Source organism: Camponotus floridanus, unplaced genomic scaffold (assembly GCF_003227725.1).
Source record: "Camponotus floridanus strain SB8 unplaced genomic scaffold, Cflo_v7.5 scaffold142, whole genome shotgun sequence".
Classification (NCBI taxonomy): Eukaryota; Metazoa; Arthropoda; class Insecta; order Hymenoptera; family Formicidae; genus Camponotus; species Camponotus floridanus.
Genome location: NW_020229262.1, coordinates 416,461 through 442,217, shown reverse-complemented (window position 1 = coordinate 442,217; position 25,757 = coordinate 416,461). Strand labels below are relative to the sequence as shown.

At 30.4% G+C, this 25,757-nt stretch overlaps 3 protein-coding genes and 1 long non-coding RNA gene across 8 annotated transcripts in view; 1 reads left to right on the top strand and 3 right to left on the bottom strand.

The window, feature by feature from the left end:
* The window catches only part of LOC112637196 (alpha-tocopherol transfer protein-like), a 59,901-nt gene extending 50,870 nt beyond the window's left edge, over positions 1 to 9,031 (bottom strand). Inside the window, exon 1 of the mRNA XM_025406413.1 lies at positions 8,898 to 9,031. The gene's annotated coding sequence lies outside the window, so the exon portion shown is untranslated. The remainder of the gene's footprint in view (positions 1 to 8,897) is intronic.
* On the bottom strand, positions 101 to 13,557 carry LOC112637195 (alpha-tocopherol transfer protein-like). Of its 5 annotated transcripts, XM_025406408.1 has the most exons (10): positions 12,228 to 12,346; positions 11,924 to 12,092; positions 10,228 to 10,345; positions 6,053 to 6,226; positions 5,215 to 5,380; positions 4,817 to 4,921; positions 1,146 to 1,287; positions 911 to 1,021; positions 705 to 810; positions 101 to 325 (listed from the first exon to the last, which is right to left on the bottom strand). In XM_025406408.1, exons 4-10 carry the CDS (start codon positions 6,177 to 6,179, stop codon positions 174 to 176), a joined length of 909 nt encoding a protein of 302 aa, XP_025262193.1. In that variant the 5' UTR covers positions 6,180 to 6,226; positions 10,228 to 10,345; positions 11,924 to 12,092; positions 12,228 to 12,346; the 3' UTR covers positions 101 to 173. The 5 variants fall into 5 exon arrangements, 1 of the variants encoding a protein (XP_025262193.1); XR_003122462.1 differs by lacking the exons at positions 101 to 325; positions 705 to 810; positions 911 to 1,021; ... (2 more) ...; positions 5,215 to 5,380; positions 6,053 to 6,226 and adding an exon at positions 9,408 to 9,973 and having other exon boundaries at positions 12,228 to 13,557; XR_003122461.1 differs by lacking the exons at positions 101 to 325; positions 705 to 810; positions 911 to 1,021; ... (2 more) ...; positions 5,215 to 5,380; positions 6,053 to 6,226 and adding an exon at positions 9,408 to 9,973 and having other exon boundaries at positions 10,239 to 10,345; positions 12,228 to 13,557.
* A 726-nt stretch (positions 13,558 to 14,283) lies between these two features.
* On the top strand, positions 14,284 to 23,913 carry LOC112637200. The gene is made up of 3 exons (XR_003122465.1): positions 14,284 to 14,356; positions 14,450 to 14,592; positions 23,767 to 23,913. It is a non-coding gene; the product is annotated as an uncharacterized LOC112637200 (long non-coding RNA).
* On the bottom strand, positions 22,134 to 23,562 carry LOC112637198. The gene is made up of 3 exons (XM_025406416.1): positions 23,379 to 23,562; positions 22,683 to 23,271; positions 22,134 to 22,314 (listed from the first exon to the last, which is right to left on the bottom strand). Exons 2-3 carry the CDS (start codon positions 23,090 to 23,092, stop codon positions 22,311 to 22,313), a joined length of 414 nt encoding a protein of 137 aa, XP_025262201.1. The 5' UTR covers positions 23,093 to 23,271; positions 23,379 to 23,562; the 3' UTR covers positions 22,134 to 22,310.
* Positions 23,914 to 25,757: the final 1,844 nt, after the last annotated feature.

Below are 25,757 nucleotides of genomic sequence, written 5' to 3'. Positions count from 1 at the left end.
AGTTTTATTTTTTACGTACAATGTCAATATAAAATTTATTTTATTTTATGAATATTAATATTTTTAAGAATCCCTTACATTACATATAACTATTTATAATGTGTGCATATATCTGTATGTATATATCCGATAACATAAATCTTATTATCTATATCTTTAAAATAATATTCACGTTAATCAATGTCTAATTTTCGAAATGTTCCAGAAACTCCGAATAGATCGTCCGGGTTTATTGCAGAATTTGATCGGAGAGATTCGTTAACTTTAACTTTTTCTTCCTTCAGGAACCATTCTCTTCGTTCTATCAATTTTGCTTTCCACATATCTGAAACAATATCAAAGAAATTTGAACATTTTTTAGTATATGTTTTACATTCTAAATATATAATAAATATATTTATTTGTATACAAGAAAAAATGTTTTAAATATACATATACAATATATACACACATATAATACATATAAAATAATTAAAGGAATTCTTAGGTTTAGATATTTAATTAAAAGAATTTTTTGTGAAAATAAAATAATTATTGTTAAGCTACATGAAAATTAAAGAGAGATAATATTTTTTATTACATATTGATTAATATTCAAGTGAAAATGTTATCATTTATTTTTAACATTTCGTTTTAAATATTTAAAATCGAAATAAAGTCACTGATAAAAAAACATATTTTTAAAGAAGTAAAGAATATTGTACCTGATAAAATATTCAGTGATGGTTGTTCACCGCCATATTCTACTGGTAAAAGAGATCTTGGTATAATCCCATATATTGATTCTATTCCGGACGTATGAAGATGTATCTAAAATATTATAATTGCAGTTAAAACTGTATAATTAATCCAATCCATATACACATGAAATACAAAGTTTCTAGTTTTAAATTATATTCGGTTAACATACTCGGTTAACAAGCTTTGCCTTCATTACTGATTTAACTATTGTCAATAAGACATCAAAAAAACTTGGTGTATTTATCACATGAATTGCTTTTATTCTTGAACCGTATGATTCCTATATAGATTGAATAATAAAAATTAATTTATGTAAAGTATATGTATAATTATATGTATTAATTTTTGTAAAGTATATATTATATGTATAGTATATACATATAAGAAATTTTTTTCTTAAATACCAAAAGAATGTCGAGTTTTTTTACTGCAACTGGTGTATACTTCAATACATGACCGAAAGTCAAATTGGTACAATCGAAAATAAAAATTTCGGAATTAACTATATCTTCCTCTATACGTGTCTCCACTATCATGGAGCAATATCTGTAATATTTAAAAAAATAGTATATTTTTATTAATTTTATCTTGATATTTTTACAAAAATGAATAAAAATTTGTATAATATTTATATTTTGGGAATATGTGTATATGTATGTAGGTATATAGGTGTATATATATATATATATATATATATATATATATATATAAAATAATCAATTATATATATATATATATATATATATATATATATATATATATAACAATCAATTATCATCCATCAAATCTATTAAATAATATTATCTATTAAACAATTAAATGATTTGTTGCCCAGTTGCTTCATTTAATAAAAAATATAAAATTATCTAATCTCAAGATGTTGTATAAGAATCGCACGAAAAAAAGGCCAACAATTTATCCTGCATTTCCTTTTTTATCTCATTTTTTCGAAGTTATTGATTTTAGCTTTTCCTTTCGATGTGTACTGTTGAGGGTAGTGGAATCGTAGTAGACTAGAGAAAAAAGTAGGGCGTGAAAGTATCTTGTATATATCTCATTATCGATAATAGCAAGCACAAGAAAAAAGGACTTGCATATTTAACTTACGCAAAAAGAGAGGGGGGGGGGCAAAGAAAGAGAGAGAGGGGAGAGAGAGAGAGAAGATTTTACAGATCGTGCAGAATAAAGCGAAAGATCGATCCATTGTGATTGGATCAGCTGGATAGCGCGACCCTGTGAAATCGAAATCGCTTTACCTAATGTTACATAATAATTTCGTCAGTAAATCAGAGCATCGCGTGAATCATAATATAAAAAGCTTGTAAAATGTTGCATACAGCTCAATTTATTTCTTCCTTTCTTCTTCTTTCCATCGTTAATTATTGTTAATTATTGTGTTTTTATATCCGTGCGTGTCCTCCCTTTTAATTTATATATCTTTTTATAATATTGTTACGCGCGCGCCCGAGTCGTCACGGCCCTGCCGTTGTCTGGATCCCGTCGGCTAGAAGATTATTTACAAACAACGACTGTCAGCTGAGTTCGGTTCCAGCTGTCTGGCTGCGCGGACGCGAATTTGTACCGAGCCGCTAATTTGTGTGTTGAATCGTTTTGAGTTAACGTTTGTGTTGCCCTGTGTTGGGAATTAAAGCTTTTAGTTCTTTAAAAGTGTTTATTTATTTCGCGCAACTCGCGAGCGGCCGATCTTTCCGTGCGCGGCTTCGATAATAATCGAAGTCCTCGCCGCGGGCGCAACATTTTGGGGGCTCGTCCGGGATCGGACGGACGAAAAGGATAATTGTGAGAGAGAGTAACCGCGAGGAGTGATTGTGAAAAGGTGATGGCGACAATAGCCGCGAAGAGGAGAAGGAGGGAGCAGTCGGAGCCGCCCTCGGAAGGACGGGCGACGGAACCGCGGGCGCTGGAGACAGCGGCAGCGGAGGCAGCGGCGACGGAGACAGCGGCGTCGGAATCTTCCGCTCTGCTCACCGTCCTGCAGGAGATGCGGCAGATGCGCGAGGAACAAGTGCGACGCGAGGAGGAGATCGCCGCGATGCTGCGCCGTCACGACGAGGAGATCCAGCTTCTACGCGGGAGCCGGCTACAGCCTTCTCAGCTAAGTCCTTCCGGGTTTAGATCGGGGTCACGGGAAAATCGCGACGCGGAAACTCGTAATGAGACCGGATATAAATTGAAGCCGGATACGTTCGATGGGACAGTTTCGTTGCGGGAATTTTTCTCGCAGTTCTCCCTCATAGCGCGCGCGAACCGTTGGGACGACGCGACGAGGACTGTAGTATTAGCGTCGTGTTTGAGGGGGAAGGCCCGCTCTGTTTTAGAGTCGATCGAGGATTTAGAGACCTGTACGTTTGAAGAACTGAAATCTAAGCTCGAATTGCGTTTCGGCGAGGGGCAATCTCAGAATTGCTATACGCAATTCACAAACCGAAAACAGAGATTCGGGGAGGATTTTGCTACTTTCGGTTCGGAGTTAGAGAGGCTCGCCCGTTTGGCCTACCCCGAATGTCCTTACGCGGTGCGGGATAAGATTGCTTGCGCACAATTTGTTTCTACGCTTCTCGACGGATTCGTGAGAAGGACTCTCCAGCTGGAAGGCATAACTTCCCTGAAACTAGCTGTAGAAAGGGGGAAGGCCGTAAAGATAATCCAGGGGGAAAATTTTGAGAGGAAAAAGGATTACGAAAGGCAATTTGAAAAAGGAAAGGGGGACGCGCTAACTCATGAAAGAAAGAGTAAGGAGGAGGAAAACGGAAAGCAAAAGGGCACAAAAGAGTGTTGGCTTTGCGGGAGGGCTGGACATTACCGTGCAGATTGTCCCGAAAAAGAGGAAAACCCGTAATAGAAATTAAGATAGGAATTAAGTTTCTATTTTCCAGTTATTGCGCTTTCTTGTTATTTCTTTTAACAGACGGAGTGTTTTTCTGAATGAAAAAGGAGAAGGAAAGCTGATGAGTCGTAAAATGAAGATTTAACAACCTGAACTTCCAAAGAGAAGACTGCTTTGCCCACGGTTTTTGAGCCGTGGTTTTCCCGTGGGCCGGAGGGCGAATGCCGAGGCAGGGACTTGGGGAGTCCTTTTGGGACGACGGGTCCACGGTAGATACCCCCCTCTTGTCCGAAGAAAGTCACGGGAGGAGAAGGACCAAAAAGGACTCGCGCCGGGAACAGGAAGATGGCTGGAATGGGAGGCTGCCCTGGAGTCGGTTCTTGAGAGCCTGGCCAGCTCTCTGGAAGGGATCGGTTGGGAGCCTGCCCGGTGGATTGGAGCCTGATCGGAACGATGCTCGGAAACCGGGAGCAGCAGCTCAGGGAGAGCAGGATCGTTCGGGGTTCCTGGAAGTCCACGATGGTCATTGAGCCCCTTGCTGATTGTCGGGACGACAATCTTGAAGAGGAGGGGCAGTGTTACGCGCGCGCCCGAGTCGTCACGGCCCTGCCGTTGTCTGGATCCCGTCGGCTAGAAGATTATTTACAAACAACGACTGTCAGCTGAGTTCGGTTCCAGCTGTCTGGCTGCGCGGACGCGAATTTGTACCGAGCCGCTAATTTGTGTGTTGAATCGTTTTGAGTTAACGTTTGTGTTGCCCTGTGTTGGGAATTAAAGCTTTTAGTTCTTTAAAAGTGTTTATTTATTTCGCGCAACTCGCGAGCGGCCGATCTTTCCGTGCGCGGCTTCGATAATAATCGAAGTCCTCGCCGCGGGCGCAACAATATTATATTATATTATCCTAAATATAGCGTTTTTTGAGTGTGCTTTTACAACATCTCGTGACTTGCGCATAAATTCTTTCATAGTTATGTACGATCGTGGAAATGCATGATAAGATTCAATCATTCATAAATTAAAAAAAATATAAGAATATATAATATATTCATGCTCGCATACACAGCAAGAGAAATAGGTATAAAAAAAGTATTTATATAAAATATTTTTTTATAAAATTAAAAAATTTCCTGTTGCATTAATATTGTTTGTTTGTTGTACTGTGCACGTATAATACTGTTTTGTTTGCACATATTATGTATATTACGTTTAACTTGTAGATATACGTACTTCATAGCATCATATATATCCAATACAGAACTGTCGGTATGTAACAACCGTACCATAGTGATTCTATAATTTTCTGGTGTTAATATTGGTAGGGTTACAAATTGTCTGAAAGAAATAAAGAAATATTTGTAACAATATCTCTATGAGTTTTCTTTTTTTCTCTTCTTTTTTTTCTTGAATCAAAAATAATCGATCTTAAATGATTGAGCAAAAAACTAACTATGTATAATAATTACGTATAGTTATACTTGTGTGTATATCATTATATTATACTATTATATAAAATTGCGATTAATACTTCTAGTGATATAAAATGTTTTTATGATTTAAAAAAATTTTTAAATATTAATATATTATGCAAGAATCCGACAACTTCGAAGTGTTATTTAAAGACTTACGCATATGTATTTACTTTAAGCACACAGTCGGCCAATGGGTCACGAGTTGTGAAAATCTCCGGAATTAGATTACGAAGAGTATAATGCAAATCCAAACGTTTCTTAACTTTTTCTAAATTAAATTTTGCACTGTAAATGTAGAACTTCAATCGTTTTTCAGAGATATCTGTGAAGTATAATGTTGATTATTACATACGATATGCATAAGATTTCATGAATGAAAGAAATCATAAATAAATATAAACAAATAGATTGGAATCCTATTATATTTGTCAATATATATTACAAATATGTAACATATTAATTTTGTGAATTATTAATAATTAAACACGTAGCTATGCGATTTGGAAAAGCAATAAAATAATCCACTTTGTGGAAATTATGCGCACAAAAGTTATATACGTATACTAAATATAATAAAAATTAATATTTTTTTTATATTACATACAGTAAAATATATATTTGTAACATAAATATAAATGTGCATATTAATATTAATTTTAAAATAGTTGCCATTTTATATTCTATAATAATCTTGTATGTTGAATTGTTAGTCGGTTATTATTCAGGAGATAGGCGACGATTCATAACATATAATATATATTTATTATAATAAACTAAGAGAGAAAATATTGTTTCTTAAATATTTAATATTTGATTTCTGATCAACTAATTCTTCGCGCATAATTTCTCCTTTTATATAAATTATGTGTATATATATTTTAATTATATTTTTATCAGTACATTTACGAAATATGCTCTTTAGATTTGAAGATGATATGTAATAAATTGACTAATAAGATCTTACTTTTTTTTCTTTAAATTTAAAAATGCAAACCTTCAGGAAGATGAATTTGCTGCTTCAACCATAGTCGAAGTTTAATCAGTAGCTCTTCTAGAAGTTGTTCGTTTCCTCCAGTGTCTTTTAATATTTCTTTAAATGAAGGCATTTCTAATTTAATCATCTTTATGGTGGTGTTTATTGTCCTTCACAAAATTAAAGGGGCGCAATCTAAAATTATTACATATGTTATCCATATGTTTAATAATTATGAATATATTATTTTCATCGTTTTCTTTATCGAAATGTTAATATTAATGAAGATAATTATTTTTAACATATAACTTTAAAAACAATACAACTAATATGAATTAAAAAATTATGTTAAAATTAATATTAATTTACATCCATACATACGCACTGTTTAACTGTTCGTTTTAACTGTTCGTGGCAGTCGCTTCTCGACTGATTATACTTAAAATTATACTAAAAATCATGACTCATTGAATATGTTGCTGACTCGCTGAATTTTTTTTTCATTTAATGAGGTAAAACGAAATGAATTAAAAATTGAATTATAGATATTTTTGCAATTAGAAATACGTGCATCAATTTAATGTATATGTACATATTCATATGTTGAAAAGAGAATAATATATTTATATTATTTTACAATTATAGACTATTGATAGGTTAATATTAATTATAATGTTGCTATATCTATGTACGAATATATACCTGTGATCCGGGTAGTTTAATCAAAAGGTGGAAGAGAAGACAAAGAATTACTTGACTATATTTGCTCCACACACAAAAGAGTACAAAAAAAATGTAATTTGCAAAAGAAGGAAAGCGGCGAACAAATGCTATGCAAGCAGGCCACTGCCTTGCAAATACCGAGAATAGTCGATTCAGTGCGATGAGGACTATTAAAATCGAAAAAAGCGAAAATCTATTACTCGTTGTTTCTCGTACAGCGCGGTTTTAGACTGGCGGAAAATTTGAAGTGATGGATACGGCATCGGGTGCGTGGTTTTATACCGTTCTTTGAGGAGATTCTCGAACGATGAAAAATTAGTTTTGAGTTGAATCGAAAAAAACAGAGAATCTTTTCGAAAGTGAGCGGTCGCTCGTATTCGTTATTTTTCCGAGTCGGCTGAGATTCGAATTCACAGCGAAGCGGTCCGCGCGGTCTCGGAGCGGGCGCTATCTACTACACGCGAAATCTACTGCGCGAATAATTATTCGCGTTAATTGGCGGTCGGATATTTCGTTTGATTTTGAACAATCTATGTTTAATTTAAATGTACTTTAAAAATTGCAAAACTTCTTTATCTAATTCTTTATTCTGATTGGAAGAAGAGTTGCAAAAGAAATTTCATTAATTTTAATTAATGAATATTATGGAAAAAGATGCAGAAGATAGTCAAAAGCATCTTATGTTGCTGTGATGTCTGATGAATTGTTTTATTGTTACTTATTGTTATTTTTTTATACTTCCAATTTTTTCTTTTTTTTCTTTTGCTGTCTCGTTTGGCTTCATCTACCTATCATTTCACTATATACGTACTAGTGCAATTTATTTCCATGTTAAATTACTATCTCGTGCATCGGTTTGGTTATAGTATTGTGTGCAATTATGTAAAAACTATACTATTAGAAATTGCATAGAAAAATGTATTTATAATGCCAGAGAAGGGTAACGAATAAATCGATCACGGAGAGTTTCGGAGAAAAGAAATGAAAAGATAAAAGGAGAAAATTTCACTAAATCATAGAAAGAAATATGATTATAATGAAAAGAATTATGCAAGTTATATAATATGTAATAATACATATTAAACATCGATGAATTTTGCACTTATTGTTAAAATAGAGAGCATCTTAAGATCGTTAAGAATATTATTTGTTAATATTAATTGTTTTATTTTTAAAAATGTGAGTGAATGTAAGTGTTTATCACGAAATATTTGAAAAGTAATAAAATAAATAAATCCATGTTTATGTGTACACAAGAAATTTAGTTTTAATAAAAGTATTTTTTAAATATTAGATATTTTTGTTTATAGAAGAAGAGTTTAAACTAAAAGTTTGTATATAAAAACTGATTAGTATAATTAAAGCTCATAATAAATTATTACTATAATTAAAGCTCATAATAAATTATTGAACTAATTGTTACAAAGAATAAAACTAAGATAGATATAAAACAGAAAACAATTGTTCGCTTGATAAGTTTTAATTATAATGACTATTTTACTTTTTTCTATTGTTTCTAAATAATTATAAATGAAATTTAAATTTTTAGTTTGTATTCTTTCTCTTTTATTTTTTTTCTATGTCTTAATTTTATCATTTATAAAAATTTTAAAATATTATTAGAACAGTGTTTAGTCTAATGCACATTCTCATTTTACTTGCAAAATATTTATGCCAAAATGTTTTCTTTATTTAAACATTTCAAATAATTAGTATAAATGAGAATTTGCTTTTCTATTTTTGATATTTGATTTCATATACGGAGGATGAAGGAGAAATTTATTTATTTATGTGATTTAAAAAATTTCAAGATAATTTGTATTATGTTAAATATAATCGAAATTGCTGTTTTTTAAATGTTATTTCTTACTTTATTTTTACTTTAAAGTGTTTTAAATGTATTGTACATGTTTTTAATATTATATCTTATTTGATTTTATCAAGTGACATGTCATATCGAATTCTGCGATATTTGATAACAATTTGACCAATTGTAAATGGTCATGTTCTATATTTCGTATGAGTCATAGCTGTTTGTTAGCAGTCTAGATATAATATGTAGAAATCTGTGTTATATATATATTTATATTGTCAAATCAATCAATCAAATACTTCTTAAAACATAAAATTATTCAATACATACAGTATTAATATTTATCCAACTAGCACAATAGATGAGTTCCGCGATGACACTTATTTCCGATATGAAGTGAGCACAGCACAATCGAAAACTACTGTCCTCAGTGCAAATTGCGGAATTTATATTGAACGTACTCTTTATGGTACGTCTTCTTTCTCTTATTAATCGATGATACGTTATGTAAGTGGCAAAAAAACTGACACTAAAACTATCGATTGGAAACAGGTTAGAAACACTGTTATAAATATAATGAAAAAAAGACAGAAATATATAATATTTTATGTTGAATATATAATATGTTTTTGTCATTTAATGTGAAATTACAGATTATTTTGGAAAAAAATATGTATATAAAAAAATAATATATTTAAGGAAATTTTATTTCAGTGGTCACTTTTTATTTTTCTTCCTCTTTTTGCAATGTGAAATTTTCATGTAATTAATTGTTATATGTAACACTTATATTTGCTACTACATTATTTTATAGGGAGACTGAATAAAAATTTTCTGTGATTTCTATTTTAATCAATTTCTTTATTTAGACCATAGACATATAATAGTAAGTATAGACCGAGCATACATCCATTGTATAAGCGTTAAGCATAAAGAAAGAAAGACAAAAGATGTAAGATGAGTTTCTTTCTCTTTTTAATGCCGAAGAAGTGGAGAGCACTTCTCCTCATCTCCTCGCCCCTCCATGACGAATCGGCAGGAGAAGATGTGGAGAAGTGCTCCCCACTTCTCCGGCATTGAAAAGAGAAAGAAACTCATCTTACATCTTTTGTCTTTCTTTTCGTATGCTTAACGCTTATACAATGGATGCTCGGTCTATACTTACTATGTCTATGATATAGACCAATTATTTAAACATTATTTTTGGTTATTTCTCACGTAACCTCAAAATATTTTTATATACATAAGAATACAACATATTATATGCTATAATTGAAATCGTTTAAATCAATTGCGTTTTCTGACTTGAACCTATCTTAATTTTATTTCTTCTTCCAATTCATTTGTATTTATTGCTATTATTATTTTTCCACAGATATAGCATCTCTGTATAATTTTGATTTATTCTGTAAAAAATTTTTAATTAGAAGTTTCTTGGCAAAGCCGATTAATGTGGTTCAATATAAGATGTAGAGTGTTTAATATGATAATAATTTGTAGGTAGAAATAAAGTTTTTCTTGGTAAAGTGATTTATAGTCAATAATATTACACTAATGATTACTTATTCAATGTCAGAGAAGAGAAATAATCATATTCACAATATTGAAATAATCATATTCATAAAACTTGTAGAACTTGTTGCAACTAAAAAAAATTAACCTTTAATTAACCTTTTGCAAGCGTTTTCATCTTATCGATTTCGAAATGTCATGTTTAACTTTGCTTTCATCTTATCGATTTCGAAATGTCATGTTTAACTTTGCTCCATCTGAAACATCTAATTATGAATAAGAATGTTTTATATACGCTGTATGACATTAAAAAACAATATTATATTAAATAATACATATTTAATATTATATTTTTAAATCTACCATATACATTTATAAAAAATTGTTGCATTTTATTATATAAAAAAGTATATATATATATATATATATATATATATATATATATATGTATATATTTTAAAAGTGTACATATATATATTTTTTTTTGTCATTGTTGAAATACCGTGACACATATGAACAGAAGCTTACCTTGTAGCAGCTGATGTAAAATGTACGATATTTGGTATGGTAGGCTTGCTAGAGAAAAATATATTGCTGAATATCGCAGATGTTACATCAACTACTACGAGATAAGCTTGTGTACTTATGTGTCGTAGTGCATTCTGACAATGACTTTACCGATGTCGAGAGACACGGTAGTGTCTTGTGCTAAGTTTCGCGTAAGCAATAAGATATACACTCCGTGTATATTTACGCGAGTCGGATAGTTGGAGATATTCGAGATTATCATATTGAAATAATCGCTGAACGGATCGAGTTCTTACTAGGCTTAATTGATAGCTTGAGCTTGATTTATATCAGAAAAGTGTCTTTATTTTTGCTCTATGTGCATCGTGAACAGCAATATTATGATCCAAAGTCGAAATATGAAAAATTTTCATTAAGAAACGTTTCCTTGGTCAACGCTCAAGTCTCCAATGTGCAAGCGTACAAAGTTGTTAACAAGTAAAATATTTATTTTTCGAGATTATCTTACCTTAATACTTTTATGTACAAAATAATGAGAGAAATCAATTGGTGTAAAAAAAAACACATAATTGTTCCGAAGAAAAAATATGTAATTGACATTTACAATTAGCGCTGCTGCGCTGAATGTGCTAATGAAATTAGCAGCGCTAAGTTTTTTAACTAAAATTTTTTTATATGTATTAATTTTTAATTTTTATATAAATCTTTATTTTTTATTTATTAATTTCTAATTTTTAATTTTTTTAATAATTTTTAATTTTGTAATGATTGAGAGTACAAATTAGGCAAAAAGAAAAACCACACAGTATAGATGTCAAAATCGCAAAATATTCAAAAATAATAATAGTACAGAAATAAATCAAAATAATCAAAACCCATTAATATGTCCAAAATTCAGATGGTAGAAACAGTAGTGTAATAGAGACACATTAAAGAGTAAAAATCAATAAGACAAATAATTATCATAAAAACAGTTAAAGTCCAAAAAGTTAAATTCGCAAACGTTTCGATCGGATCCAGATCATTTTCAATGCGGAAATAATATTCATATTACAAGTGCAATTAAATTAAAATAATAATACAAGAACAGATGACAAAGAATAATAGTCGCTCGCTACGGATAACGTACAGATTCAAACTGTAATCCAAGGTGAAACGCAAAAATAAAAGTTCGTGGTCGATATCAATACTACATAAATATGACATGAATATACACATATTGGTTCTCGAAATTTATAATTAAGAAGTAAAAGAATAACGCTAACGAATAGCGATAAATGGTTGTGTAAATGTCCGCAAGCCTGTATGTTACTCACCAATGCGAAACACATAGATCGTGGCTGTGTAGAAAAAGCGTGGAAAGAAAAAAGATGGTATGCGCGTAGAGGACAGAGATACCGCATACGTTCCACAATTCGTATATCGTTGCAAAGTTCCTTATAATGCATTAAAAATTTTTTGTTCCAAATCCAAATTAATTGCAATCTGAAAAATAAAGCAAGCAGAGCAACACGCATTCTCGCAAAACACAAGCAGTGCAAAATAAATGCAAAGATAGCCAGAAAAATTGTTAGAGAATAAATTAATTTGACAAATAAATTTTTAGAGTAAATTACGTACAAGTAACTGCGAAATATCGGAGTAATCGCAATGATAGAAGAGCAGAACAAAACTACTGAAAAGATGCAAAAGTCGTGTATACTAAACGAGGTGACGAAAGATACTGAGACGCGTAATAATGAAGAGCCAAGCATGCCGATTCGATGGAAAGGGAAAGGGAAGGGGTGGAGGGGAAAAGGAGGGAATTTCAGGAACGGATGATGGAGAAAAATAAATTGGAAATAAATTGTATTAAAAATGCAAGGATTTTATGATGGGAAGATAAACTTTATCAAATTTTTCCGTATCATTCTGAACGTTAAGACCGTTGTTCTGTCGTATAATATGGATCATTTCAGAGATAGTTCTTCTGACAAATGAAATATCTTGATCCAAAATTTTAACATCATTCCATGCGAAATCATGTCCCATAAGTCTATGCTGAGATAAGACAGATAGATTTTCGAAAGGTCGATTGATATTGGATCGATGCTCGCGGACACGAGTAGAAATCTTTCTGCTCGTCTGCCCCACATACGATGCCGAGCAATCCGTACAAGAAATTTTATATACAACATTTGATTGACAATCCATTGGCAGAGGATCTTTATACGTTTTAATGAAGCAGTTCAATTTGTTCAAGACCACGTGGGCCAAGGATTTATTAAGATTGCCAACAATATCTTTAAAATGTTCGGAAATTCCTTTAATGTAAGGAATAACAAAAAATGATTGAGTTGAAGAAGGAGAGGGAAGGATGGAGGAAGTGACATGAGGAGCATAGTGATTATGAATCAGAAACTTGATTCTACATGTTATGGTATTAAAAATAAATTTCCCCAGATAACCATTATTGGAAAGGATCTCAGAGATGATGTTAAAATTCTTCTCATGATATCTGGGATGTGACAGTTTAAAAATTTTATCAGTGAGTCCAATAATTACCCCCTTTTTATGCGCCAACGGATGTTGAGAAAAGAAATTGAGAAACCTACCAGAAAAGGTGGGCTTCATATACCAGTCGAACTCAATATGATTGTTATTAATAATGATCGTCACGTCTAGAAAATTGAGACGATTATCATTTGCAATCTCCATGGTGAATTTCAACCTATCATGAAAAGAATTAAAAACAGACTTTATGAGATTCAAAAAACAAGCAGGAGCAACCAAGGCAATATCATCCACATATCTGAAGTAAAAAGGAAGGTGAAAAGGAAGTTGTGAAATAGCCTTTTCTTCCAGCTCTTGGAGAACGAGATCCGCACAAATGGGAGAGAGAGGTGAGCCCATCGGTGTTCCAAAAATCTGTTTGTAAATTCTATCATTGAAGCTGAAAAAAGTAGAATTGAGAACCAATCTAAGTCCAATAATAAATTCAGAAAAAGGGATCTTAATTTTGTTTTTAATTAAATGCCATCTCCTTCCGACACTTCCAATGACAAGATCAGTAGGTACATTAGTGAATAAAGAGACCACGTCGAGTGAAATGAGTTTCAGATGGTCGTCTACATAACGATTATTGATCTTATCAACTAATTCATAACTGTTAGAAATATGGCTGTCACAGTGTGGAAGGTTGTCATGAAGGCAGTTATGTAAAAAAGTAGCAAACTTGTGAAGCGGACTATTGATGGACGACACAATAATTCTTAAAGGAGAATTAGGTTTGTGGATTTTTGGAAGGCCGTAAGCTCGAAGTAATATACCATCACTACAAAACAAAGATCGTTTCTTGAGAGCCGAAATATAATCCATCTGTTTCCATCTTTTCAATATATCGTTCAGTTCATTACATATTTTTTTGGTGGGATCTCTATCCACAATTTTATAAGTGTCTGAATCACTTAACAACTCATTCATTTTAGCAATGTACGAATCTCTGTCGAGAACGACAGTAGCATTACCCTTGTCCGCTCTCGTGACAATCAAATCCGGATGATCCGTCAAAAAGGATTTACAAATTTTATTGAGTCTCAATACTTTGCATTCAAACTCAGACAAGCATCTCGATTCATTAATATAATTATCCAAACATTTCACCGTATGATTTTTAATGTGTTGAGAGACCTCAGAGTCCATTCTCCTAACACCACATTCTACATATTTAATAAATTCAAACACAGAACGACAAGAAGTTCTGCCGTTTGGTAAGCTGAATTTATCGCCCAATTGTAACAGGCACTGTACTTCTGAAGGAATGCTCGAAGAAGAAAGATTAATAAACCATTTTTTATTAACAGAATTTAGGAAAGAAGGACCAGAATCAAAGGAGGGAGAATTAGTGTTAGCAGAATTAATGAAAATTTTAAACGAGGAAGAAAAGGGAACATGAGTGGTGGAAAAATTAAAATCTATCTTCGACAATGCATCCTTGTGAGAAGTGGTATGAGATCTTAATTTTCTCTTATAATCTATAGAACTAGCATTTGAAGGGAAATCGCAAAAGTAAGAAAAGGAACGAGATGCAGGTCTAAATCTGTGATTTCTGGCCATCATCAATCTAAGCTTACCATCAAGCTTCAATCGCTCAATTCGAAAAACGTTTCGAAAAAATAATGTTTGTTTAAAAAAATATTTATCCAATATGTGTGTCGGGATGTAATCAAAGGCAATTCTAGAGAGTTGCAACTCCCTGTGACGAGCGCGATGTAAAGTTCTAAACGCATCTGCAATTTTAATATTTAAAATACGAAAGGCAGTTTTGAATCTAAAATCATCATATGCACGAATCGATCTGTTATTAATCAATTTGATACCACGATTAAAAAGATATCTGAGGTGTGGTGGAAGCACCTTAAATTTTTTGCAGTTTCTCAAAAATCTAATTTTTTCTCTTGTCTTTATTGTGGAAATATGACAGCGCGACCATTCTCTTAAAGTGTTTCTAGCTTCCGGTCCGAAACATGATTTAATAAAGTCATAAAATCCAAATGTGACAGAACGCATTTTTCGCCAGCGTAATATTAATTCAAATAATTTGTCAAAATTGGTGGTTATGAGAAAAAAATTCTAATGATTGAGAGTACAAATTAGGCAAAAAGAAAAACCACACAGTATAGATGTCAAAATCGCAAAATATTCAAAAATAATAATAGTACAGAAATAAATCAAAATAATCAAAACCCATTAATGTGTCCAAAATTCAGATGGTAGAAACAGTAGTAGACACATTAAAGAGTAAAAATCAATAAGACAAATAATTATCATAAAAACAGTTAAAGTCCAAAAAGTTAAATTCGCAAACGTTTCGATCAGATGCAGATCATTTTCAATGCGGAAATAATATTCATATTACAAGTGCAATTAAATTAAAATAATAATACAAGAACAGATGACAAAGAATAATAGTCGCTCGCTACGGATAACGTACAGATTCAAACTGTAATCCAAGGTGAAACGCAAAAATAAGAGGTGAAACGCAAAAATAATTTTAATTTTGTATTTTGTATTATCATTTTCTATTTTTTTTAAATTAAACTTTTCAGGATATGCATATGATTATTGCAATGTATATGATTGTTCATATTTTCAATTCGATTTTTTATAATAGATATATTACAATTTATTTAATATCATTTTTCTTTTAATATTGAAAATAAAAAAGATATATGTCTATTTTATAGTAAAAATTTTTATTCAGTTAGTGCAACTTTTTAATATTATTTGTAGGAAATTAAAACAATTATTTTGTACAATTTTTTTTAGTTAAAATATTTTAAGTTTTTATTTTCAATTAGCGTAATTTTTGGATATCATTATTTTTCTAGAAATGTAGAAAATAATGTAGAAAATTAAAACAACTATTTTGTATAACTTTTTTTGGTTAAAGTATTTTTATAAGTTTTTATTTTCACTTAGCGCAATTTTTTTGATATCATTATTTTTTTTTATATACAATACAGTAGTTTTTTACAGTTAATAATACACTATTTTGCAAATACATATACTGTTTTTTACGCGGACTTAGCACCATTTTTTACCTTTTTTTTAAAAGGGTAATTTTTTAGGGTTATAATGTGACCCGAGCACGCCAAGTTTTTGTAAGTTGTTTTGGTCTTAATTTTTTTAGTTCCAAATTTACTTGGAACTTACTTTGAAAATCATTTTCATTTTGTCGAGAATCTAATATATAAATGCAATATTGAATTTGTGACAAACATTTCAAATTACAAATCCCTATCAATTGCTTCAATGTACTTGCTAATTAATTACCCAGGTAGCAAGCACGCGTCATTTTGACGTTCCAAACTGGTCATTTTTGGTCATATGTCAAAATGACTGATTTGTTACATGACTTTATCATTGACATCTTGATATAAGATTTATTTTATACATTATTTTGATGTCATTTTTCAGTCATAAAGTGACGATTATTTTATTATTAATGTCATTAATTAGTATTATACATCGATCCCATAAAAAAATCTTTTAAAATTTTTTATATAATATAACATGACTTTCGTAATCAGACTTTAACAATTCTTTCGACGCATGCGTTTATCTGTGTATGATTCATGTTGCATAGTTAAAATATTAGCTACTTATATCAATCGAGTGTAATTAAAGTGCCAAAAAATATATACATTTTTTAATAAATAATACAATTGATTGACAAAATATATTTGTATAAAACGCAGGCAATGAAAGACATTATTTGTTAAAATGTTATATGATATGTTATTAGGTGTAAGTTTTTTTTATTTACGTTTAAATAAAATAATAATAACAAATATAAAATTTGTGACGTATTTTCTTATCGTTGCGTTTCTTCATCATTTGAGTTTTCCAGCGTTTTCGAATGAAGCAGTTTAATCAATCCTCTGAAGAATAGAATGGCTGTAATTGTTCAATGATGCTCTCGAATCGATTAATTTGCTCTCTAAAAGTGAATCAGTGAAAACTGTGATATCACTAATTTAAACAGTAAAATAAGATTTCACTGAGAATCAGTAAGTATGTTACTGATCTTCAGTGGAAACGCTTATTTTTTTGTTGTTTTATCTTATATCTCACTGATTATGGTCAGTTAAAGTAAAATTCACTGTAAAACCAGTAAATTTCACTGTAAAATCAGTAATCGCTAGTTCGTTCGTTTACCGCTATGATCGCTATCTCTCTCGTATTTAATTTTAATCATAAAAATTACATAAAGTTTGCAAAGAGTGACAGATAAAATTAGAAATATTACTTCGATTTAGTTTCTGATGACAATCTCAATAAAGAATATAGAGGTTTAGATATTAAATCAACCTTATAAGACGGACAAATAAATGTCTGGCGATTTCATGAAAATTATTCGTTCGTTATCTATTTAAAATAACAAGTTCAATTTACATATAATATAAATAAAATAAAATTTTTTAAATATAATAAATACTTAATAAATATGAATAAAATTTTTAATTTTATATATATTTATTTATATTTATATACATTATTTATTTTTATATTTATTATATTTATATTATATTTTTGAAATAGATAGAGATGAATTGTAGTTTAAAATTACTGGCAATAACGAAAGAAATATTACTGATATTGAGAAATATTACTGAGATATTACTAATTGAAACAGTCGAAATTATTAATTGATTCTTTCAAGAAAATATCACTGATTTACAGTACTGTATTTATAATTGCTGTAATCAATGATTATTTACTGTTTTTCAGTGTAATACACAGTAATACACTGATTCACTTTTAGAGAGTGCTTTATTCGACAACACTATTAAATATATTATTATGTTAAGAAAAAGACGTCAAAATATGGTACATTTTATGACGTCAAAATACGGTACATATCATGACGTCAAGAATCTGTGATATTAGACCGTCACTTTTACGTCATAAAAATGTCAATTTGTGATGTCAAGAATAGACAATAAATGACCAATTTGAAACATCGAAATGACGTGTTCTTGCTACCTATTGATTTTATATTTAGTTTTGATTCTTTTAGAAAAATTATATATATATATATTTTTTGAGGAAAAATTTTTATAAATTATTTATTATAAGGGTATTTTTTATAAATTTTTATAAATTATTTATTATAAGGGTATTTTTTAATTAAACGTTTTGTTGTATACAAGGTGGAATATTTTTTATGTACTTGGCGTATATTTTTTACCTTTGTAAATTGTTACGATAAGTTAGTTTCCTTAGAAGTATCTAACGGTAGTTTTTATATTTTTGTGACACCATTTTCGAGATAGATTAAATTTTACCCGCAAGAAATTTTTGAAAATTGTTATGCGACAAATTAATCTCTCACACGTATACACACACATATACACATATCACACGTATGCGCACACATGTACATAATAGTTTTGTTTCTTAAAGCATTTTTACACACTAAAGCAAATAATCATATATGTGAGGAACACAGCTTGCGGAACAAAATCGCTTTGAATGTGTGCGTGCGAAGATACGTTTATGAGTCTGAACCTTATCATGGAAACTGAAAAGTGTCACAATTCTGACATACGATTATCATTTCTCGGGATTGACTGCACCGATTTTATTCAAACTCATAATTGAAAGTTTGTATTTACTTTATATGAGAAAAATGCCATTTTTAATTCCTAAAGGCTTTAGTTTCTGAAATATTTCAATCAAAAGTTTATGTGGCGTCATTCTAACGTAAAATTCCGGATAAGCTACTTGGTAGCGCCGCGTCGATCGAGAATAAATAAATGACTCTTAATGCTCGGATCCAATTTTTTATCAGTTTTTTATGTACTTGGCGTCGCGACGCTACCGCGTCGCTTGATAACACGTTTTAATCTTATCAATTCAAAAGTTAACATACTTTAAAATAATTAAAAAGACAATCAGGAAGTCTCATGTACATGCATATAACAAAAGTAATAAAGTGTCAAAAATGAACTATCGTTTAGTTTGTGAAATATAAATAAAATAATCAATCGAATGTATACTTCGATTGACAAATTCAAATAACAATGTAATCTACATGAACTATACTTTATTACACTTCATTATATTCTTAAAAAATTTGTTTTTATTAAAATTTATTTCCAAAGAGCTATTTTTCTTTATATCATTTATCCATACAAAACTTCACGTGTAATCTAGTTAAAAAATTAATCGTTAGTTTAATATATCTGATAAAATGTATATATTTTATATTATATGTCTTACACAGTCAGATAATTAATTATAATTATTAACCGAAAAATGACTGACAATTATTTTATAAGTTAATTTTATTAAATACAGAGTACATACGCAATAATATATAGTGTGTAATGAATAAGGAAGGTTATCTGATCAATTATATTTTCTTATTATTATAATATGCGAAGTCATGTATTCGCCCTTTTGTCGAGATAAAAGTAATATATATACTACTTTCATTAACGTGAATCAGTATATTATCACTGAAAAACAGTAAATATTCACTGATTACAAGCAGTTATAAGTACAGTACTGATTACAATGATAATACACTGATTCACTTTTAGAGATTGTAATTTCCGCATTTCATCGTAACTCACCTCCTTACTCGCACATGTTTTATGGTGACGCGTACGCTTTATAATTTGATCCAACTTGGACTATGACAGCCAGTATCATTTCCAGTCAGTTCGTGATAAGTTGATCGGCTGAGATAGCTCCATATATGTCAATTACTGTAATCGTTCATTACGTTACATTCAAGTACGTCATATTTATCATTTATCATTTATTTGGGTAATATCTATCATATGTCTTCTGAATCGCGTATAATGAAATATTTCGATTAGCATATAAATAATAACATTTTCAAAGATTTTTGAAAGAATTCAAGAATTTTAAAATGTATGTCTCACACACACACACACACACACACACACACAGACACATACACAACCAGAGAACATCCTTAATTCTCGTATTTCAATCACAGATTTCTTCTTTGAGAAGAAGATTCGTCAGATTGTTCATTTTGCTACATTCATTAGCGTGTAAATGCTCAACAGCATTCCTTCACGATTTTATAATATAGTATACGGATATAGAATATAGTATATTAACAAGAAGTAATTAGTTATTAATTAATAGTATATTAAAGTAAAGGAATGAGATTTCTTATTCGGTTGATTTCAACGTGGCAATTTGTACTAAATAGACGTAGAATTATACAATATTTTTAATTAAGATTATGTATTTATTAAAAGCATAAAATAAAATTTTTTATTATTGCTTATCTTTAAAATCAATAAAAATTAACATTAAATTTTTGGAAGTCGCTAGTAGATAATAAAAGAAAATAAAAGACGTTATTAAAAACAATATTTCTTCGTGGTTTTTCCAAAAGTACGGTTGACGCTATGACTACTATAAAATGTGATGTTAATTTTTTTACTTATTAATGTGTGACGGAATTAAATCATATCTTCTGCATCGGAGTAAGAAAATGAGGAAATGAGGCCACGAAGAAATACTATTTTTAATTACGTCAATAAAAATTAGTTAAAAGATTTCAAGGACCAACACAATGGTGAAATGTATGCAAAAATAGAACGGTTATTTCAAATTAATAAATCATATAAAAATGTTTATTTAATGTCGAACAACAAAGTGACAGTAATAAACATAAAAATTAAAAGTCAATAGTAAAATGTAATAATAAAATGTACATAAGTTTCGGAAAAATGCATACCAAATTAATGATACTTACAAAATCAAAAAAGTCGGAAGCGAAAATACGTAACAGATGATTCAAACAATCAATTAGAAGAGAACGCAACGCATTAACGGTAATAGTCGAAGTATCACAACAGAAAACCGAATACAAACCCACACTTCATATCCTCAGTGTCAACAAAGAACAAGCTGCTTATCTCGAAAGCAAAAACCGAAGGAAAATCTCACACGCAAGTCCACGTTCATTTCCAATTTAAAAAAGAAAAGCAGTCAAGGATGCATAAATCAATGCCAACCAACTAGTTGGAAACTTAATGGTCCTTAATGTGTGTAATAAAAGGCTAATTGAGGTGATCGCCTATAAAAGAAAAAATAGGTGGAGCAATATATACTTTAACAACAATCCGGAAATTAAAACTAACAATAAGAAAATCTTTCGTACAATGTAACACTAAAGTAAATCTAATAAAAATTACATATGGGTCTCCAAATTGAAAATAATCTCAAATTAAAAAATCTTACGAAGGGAGAACAAGTTAAGCAGAACTTAACGTTCCAATATATCAACACGTATAGACGAGTAACGAGAAGCATCAAAAGAGGGGGGAAGAGCAAAAGGTCACAACAGGAAAGAAGACAGAACGAAAGACAAAAAAATTTGGTTTGCGTTTTTCCGAAACTTATGTACATTTTACCACTGACTTTTAATTTTTATGTTTATTACTGTCACTTTGTTATTCGACATTGAAAAGGATCCGAATTGGATTGAAACGCAACGTTTGTCGTGTTTAAATTAAATAAACATGTTCATATGGTTTATTGATTTGAAATAACCGTTCTATTTTTGCATACATTTCACCATTGGTCCTTGAAGCCTTTTAACTAATTTTTATTGATTTTATTTAACGGATCTTTATTTTATTACAATAATTGTTATCCTTAAAATACATTAATAAATTTTAAATAAAAAGTAATTTGCATGTCATAATTTGAATGCGTTACATTTTACGAAACTGCATTACTCTTCTCTTAACAATTTAAAAAATTACAAATTGTTACAAATTCTTACAATTTACAAATTATTTACACATATCTATAAGTGACCTATTGATTATTCCGATATCGAAAATCTGATTAAAAAATTAGTTACAATAAATTTATACTTTGTTAAATATGCATTTAATGCTTATTAACCTTTTTATTTTGGATTTGTTAAGGGGGGCGGTATGCTAATTTCGATGGAAAAAAGGCATGTTTTTACGAATTTTTTTTGGCGAAACAGATAATGTTACTTTATTTATTCAATTTCCATATAATAATACAACATTTGAAGAGTAGCTTGCTAAATTTTCATCGAAAAATATCGAAAAATACGCGAGTGACAACGAATTTCCGAAGGCGCTCCTAAAAAAAGTGGTTTGGCGGTGATCATCATAACTCGTAGTAGAATCATCTGAAACCAAAAAATAAAAATGCATTCGTTAAAGGAAATGTTTTTCGAGGTAACGCTGGGGGAAATTTTTTTTTTTTGATTTTTTAATTTTTAGTGGCACTTTGAAGCCAAAATTCTGATTTTTGGTGCAAAAAATCGAGTTATTTGTTTTTGTAAAATTAACAATTTTTAACAAATCAAAAAAAGCTCCCAGGAATACCTGGTAAATGTTGTTACGAAGCAGTGTGCCAAGTTTTAGAACGATTGATCGAGTAGATTTTGAGTTATCGTGATCACGGACTTCGGAAAAGGCAAGTTCGAGAAAAACACTTTAAACTTTTGCACACTAAAAATCCCGAAATAAAAGTCGATAGTTCTTTTATACTCACACAGAATCGTCGATACCAGGTCCATACAGCAAGGCGCTTTCATCCAGAAGATCCAGAGCATCTTTTTGTGTTTGTCTCCGCGAAACTCTCCCTTCTTTACTGTCGTGAGCCGCCTTCTCGCCTCCTCTAGTAATTCGCAAATCGTCAACTTGTCGCGCCCATTCATGAGAACTAGGGCCTGTACCGATGTGCATCTCTTCCATGAAGGCCAACAGGGCAATAGAACCTTCATTAAAAGTGCAAGCAGCCACATTAGCTGCAATTTGTACGGTTGTAGAGGTTCCACTGTATGCCTTTGGAGAGATTTTCCATATTAGCTGATTGAGGCTTTCGTTATTGTTTTGTGTAAAACCTCCAAGACATCGCTGCAACAGTGCGTCCCTGCTCAAGTCCTCATAAATGGGCATCATGGCTTCCAGAACTTTATAGCTTCTATTTCAATAGCGGGACGATTTTTAATTTTTTTCGACGACGAGCTGCCAGCTGTTACTTCATCGTTTTTACGCTTTTGTGGCGGTATTATTTTTTTTGCTCGGTTCAAATACTTTTTGCCGTATTTACGATCATCTCTAGTCACTTTTCGAGGCATCTTTAATAATAACAAATACACTCAGTAACAGTTCAAACACAAACACAGTTCAAAATGCCCGAAAATTCAACGAACTCGAACGATAACAGTCAAATTTTTCGACTCACTTTCTACCGTTCAACACGACATACAGCGAGCAACTGATGTATATACCATGTTTTCAATGCTCACAAGGCTACCTGAAAAGATGCTTTCAGCAATAAAGGAATTTAGGGATTAGGAATGAATACAATAGAGTGCCACGTCAGCGCGCCGCACACCGGTCGAGCGGGTAGAGAAATACGGCTCGGAACAACGGTCCTTCAAGCGTTCATAACTTCTTTACTTTTGCTCCGATCGACTTGAAATTTTGACTGAATATTCTTGAGATGTTGCGCATTCATTTAAAAAAATAAAAAAAAAATGCCAAAAAAAAATTTTAAATAGCATACCCCCCCCCTTAAAATGGATTAAACAATGAGTTTTTATAATGAAATATTATTTTTCCTTTTTTAGCAAACATCGCTCTAAATAATTGATTGGCAACATAAGAACAATGGGATCTTTCGAAATACTATGCGGTATTGCGGCTATATGTCTCGAAGAAATATCGTTTTTAATAACGTGGATATAACCTGATTAATTTTAAGTTTTAATTATATGTATACATTGCACATAGAAAGTGAACTATATAATGTAATATATGAAATATTGACAAATCATGTAAAACAATTTGTATGCAAAAATATTTTTTGTTAATAAAAATAATAAAATGTTACATAAATATATTATATAAAATATATCAAAATACATAAAAAATATATATGTTGTACATAAAAATAATTAAAAATTAAATAAAACTAAAAATGTTCATTAATGTCCTTCACGAAAAATATTCATAATTATCTTTTGAATTAAAATAAAAGATCTTTCGCGATTTAATATATCATATTAAAACACTATACACAGATCACTTCTAAAAAATTATTATGATTTTATTTTTAATTTTAAATTAAACTTTTACAATATTTATTATTAAAAGTAATATAATAATTATGATCAAAGATAAAATTGAGTTATATTTAGCTAAGACGAAATCGATTACGTTAATTTAGACCTAATTTTTTAAAATCTTGAAAAAGTTTTACTTATGTATAATAAAATAAAAATATATATAAAGAAGTATGTTGAAACATTTTCCTTTTCTGATTTTAGAACTTACAAAAATAACGAAAAAAAATAATATAAGTACAGTTATATGCACATTTTCGACACACATTTAACATTTTTTTAATGTGCGAACATTTTGCGATAATTGATATATTATTCATCTCTATAAATAAAACTACAAAAAAATCACAAGACACAATTAATTAAAAAATATATATATAATAATTCGCTATACCTCTTTTCGAAATAATGACTTATCTTTTTACTCTTCGAGATGTCCCTCGTTAGCTTTCTCAGCTATTCCGGGGCCACGAATTCTTTCTATATTTTGTGAAGAAGACTGCGGAAATTATGAAGAAGTTGGCCAGATCTCACTTTCTGGGTATTCACTTCTTCTATTTCCTTCTTCCTTCCAAATGGACAAATCAATGCAATCATCGATTTCTCGATATTTGCCGTGCCAGGGTCTCAGAACAAAAGAAGATGAGCAGAGATGAGGCTCTCACACTTCGATCATTATAGATTGGTATGCGCATTATATTAGTTAAACATTTGCATGCGTCAAATTGAGGGAAACAAACTTTGCCTTTAATGGCGGCAGTTCAAATTTGATTATCACTTGTTACAATATTTCCCCTTTTATACAACACACTAATGATGTGTGGAGTGTAAAGTAATCGTCAATAACTAATTCAAATTAGCTTACGGCTATGTCACATACCAATACGTCAAACATTAATTACAATTTAACTAATCCTATGAAGTTATTTTCGTTATTACATCATTCTACGTATCATTCATACCTTTCACACATATATACATCAATATTACTAATAAAAATATACACACACACTTACTGGAACCATCGTTAACAATAATTTAAAAATAGTTTAGAGAAAAACCAAACACATACATAATATTATGTTTTCTTACTTTTTGGAACATTATTTTTATCACTGTAATATTTTCGGAGATTGCGACGATTATAATTGCCTATTTCCCTTTATTCATTTTGATGATCAACTAATAAAAACGCATTTTCATGAATATACTGAATTATTTTATATGAATCTTCAAAAAGATGAAAAAATTTATCAACTACCTTATCAAAGGCATTGGAGAGATGTCTTATCCTTAATAGAACCAAATCTCCAATTAATAATTTAACCTTCGAAATATTCTCTTATTGCTTTTTACGATATTTGAAATTTGTTTTTAAGTTTTCTCTAAGCTATCGTAATGAGATATTCGTGCGAAGGTTTTTCGTTTTCCGGAAATTGAATAAATTTGAGGATTTCATCTTGAACCGATTTACTAAAGTGCAATTCATAAGATAT

Coding starts and splice junctions, on each gene's coding strand:
- LOC112637195 (XM_025406408.1), bottom strand. CDS start 6,179: ATGATTAAATTAGAAATGCCTTCATTTAAAGAAATATTAAAAGACACT. Junction 5,381..6,052: donor GCAAATTCATCTTCCTGAAG/GTTTGCATTTTT, acceptor TATACTTCACAG/ATATCTCTGAAAAACGATTG. Junction 1,288..4,816: donor GATATATATGATGCTATGAA/GTACGTATATCT, acceptor TAAATATTACAG/ATATTGCTCCATGATAGTGG.
- LOC112637198 (XM_025406416.1), bottom strand. CDS start 23,092: ATGATGCCCATTTATGAGGACTTGAGCAGGGACGCACTGTTGCAGCGA.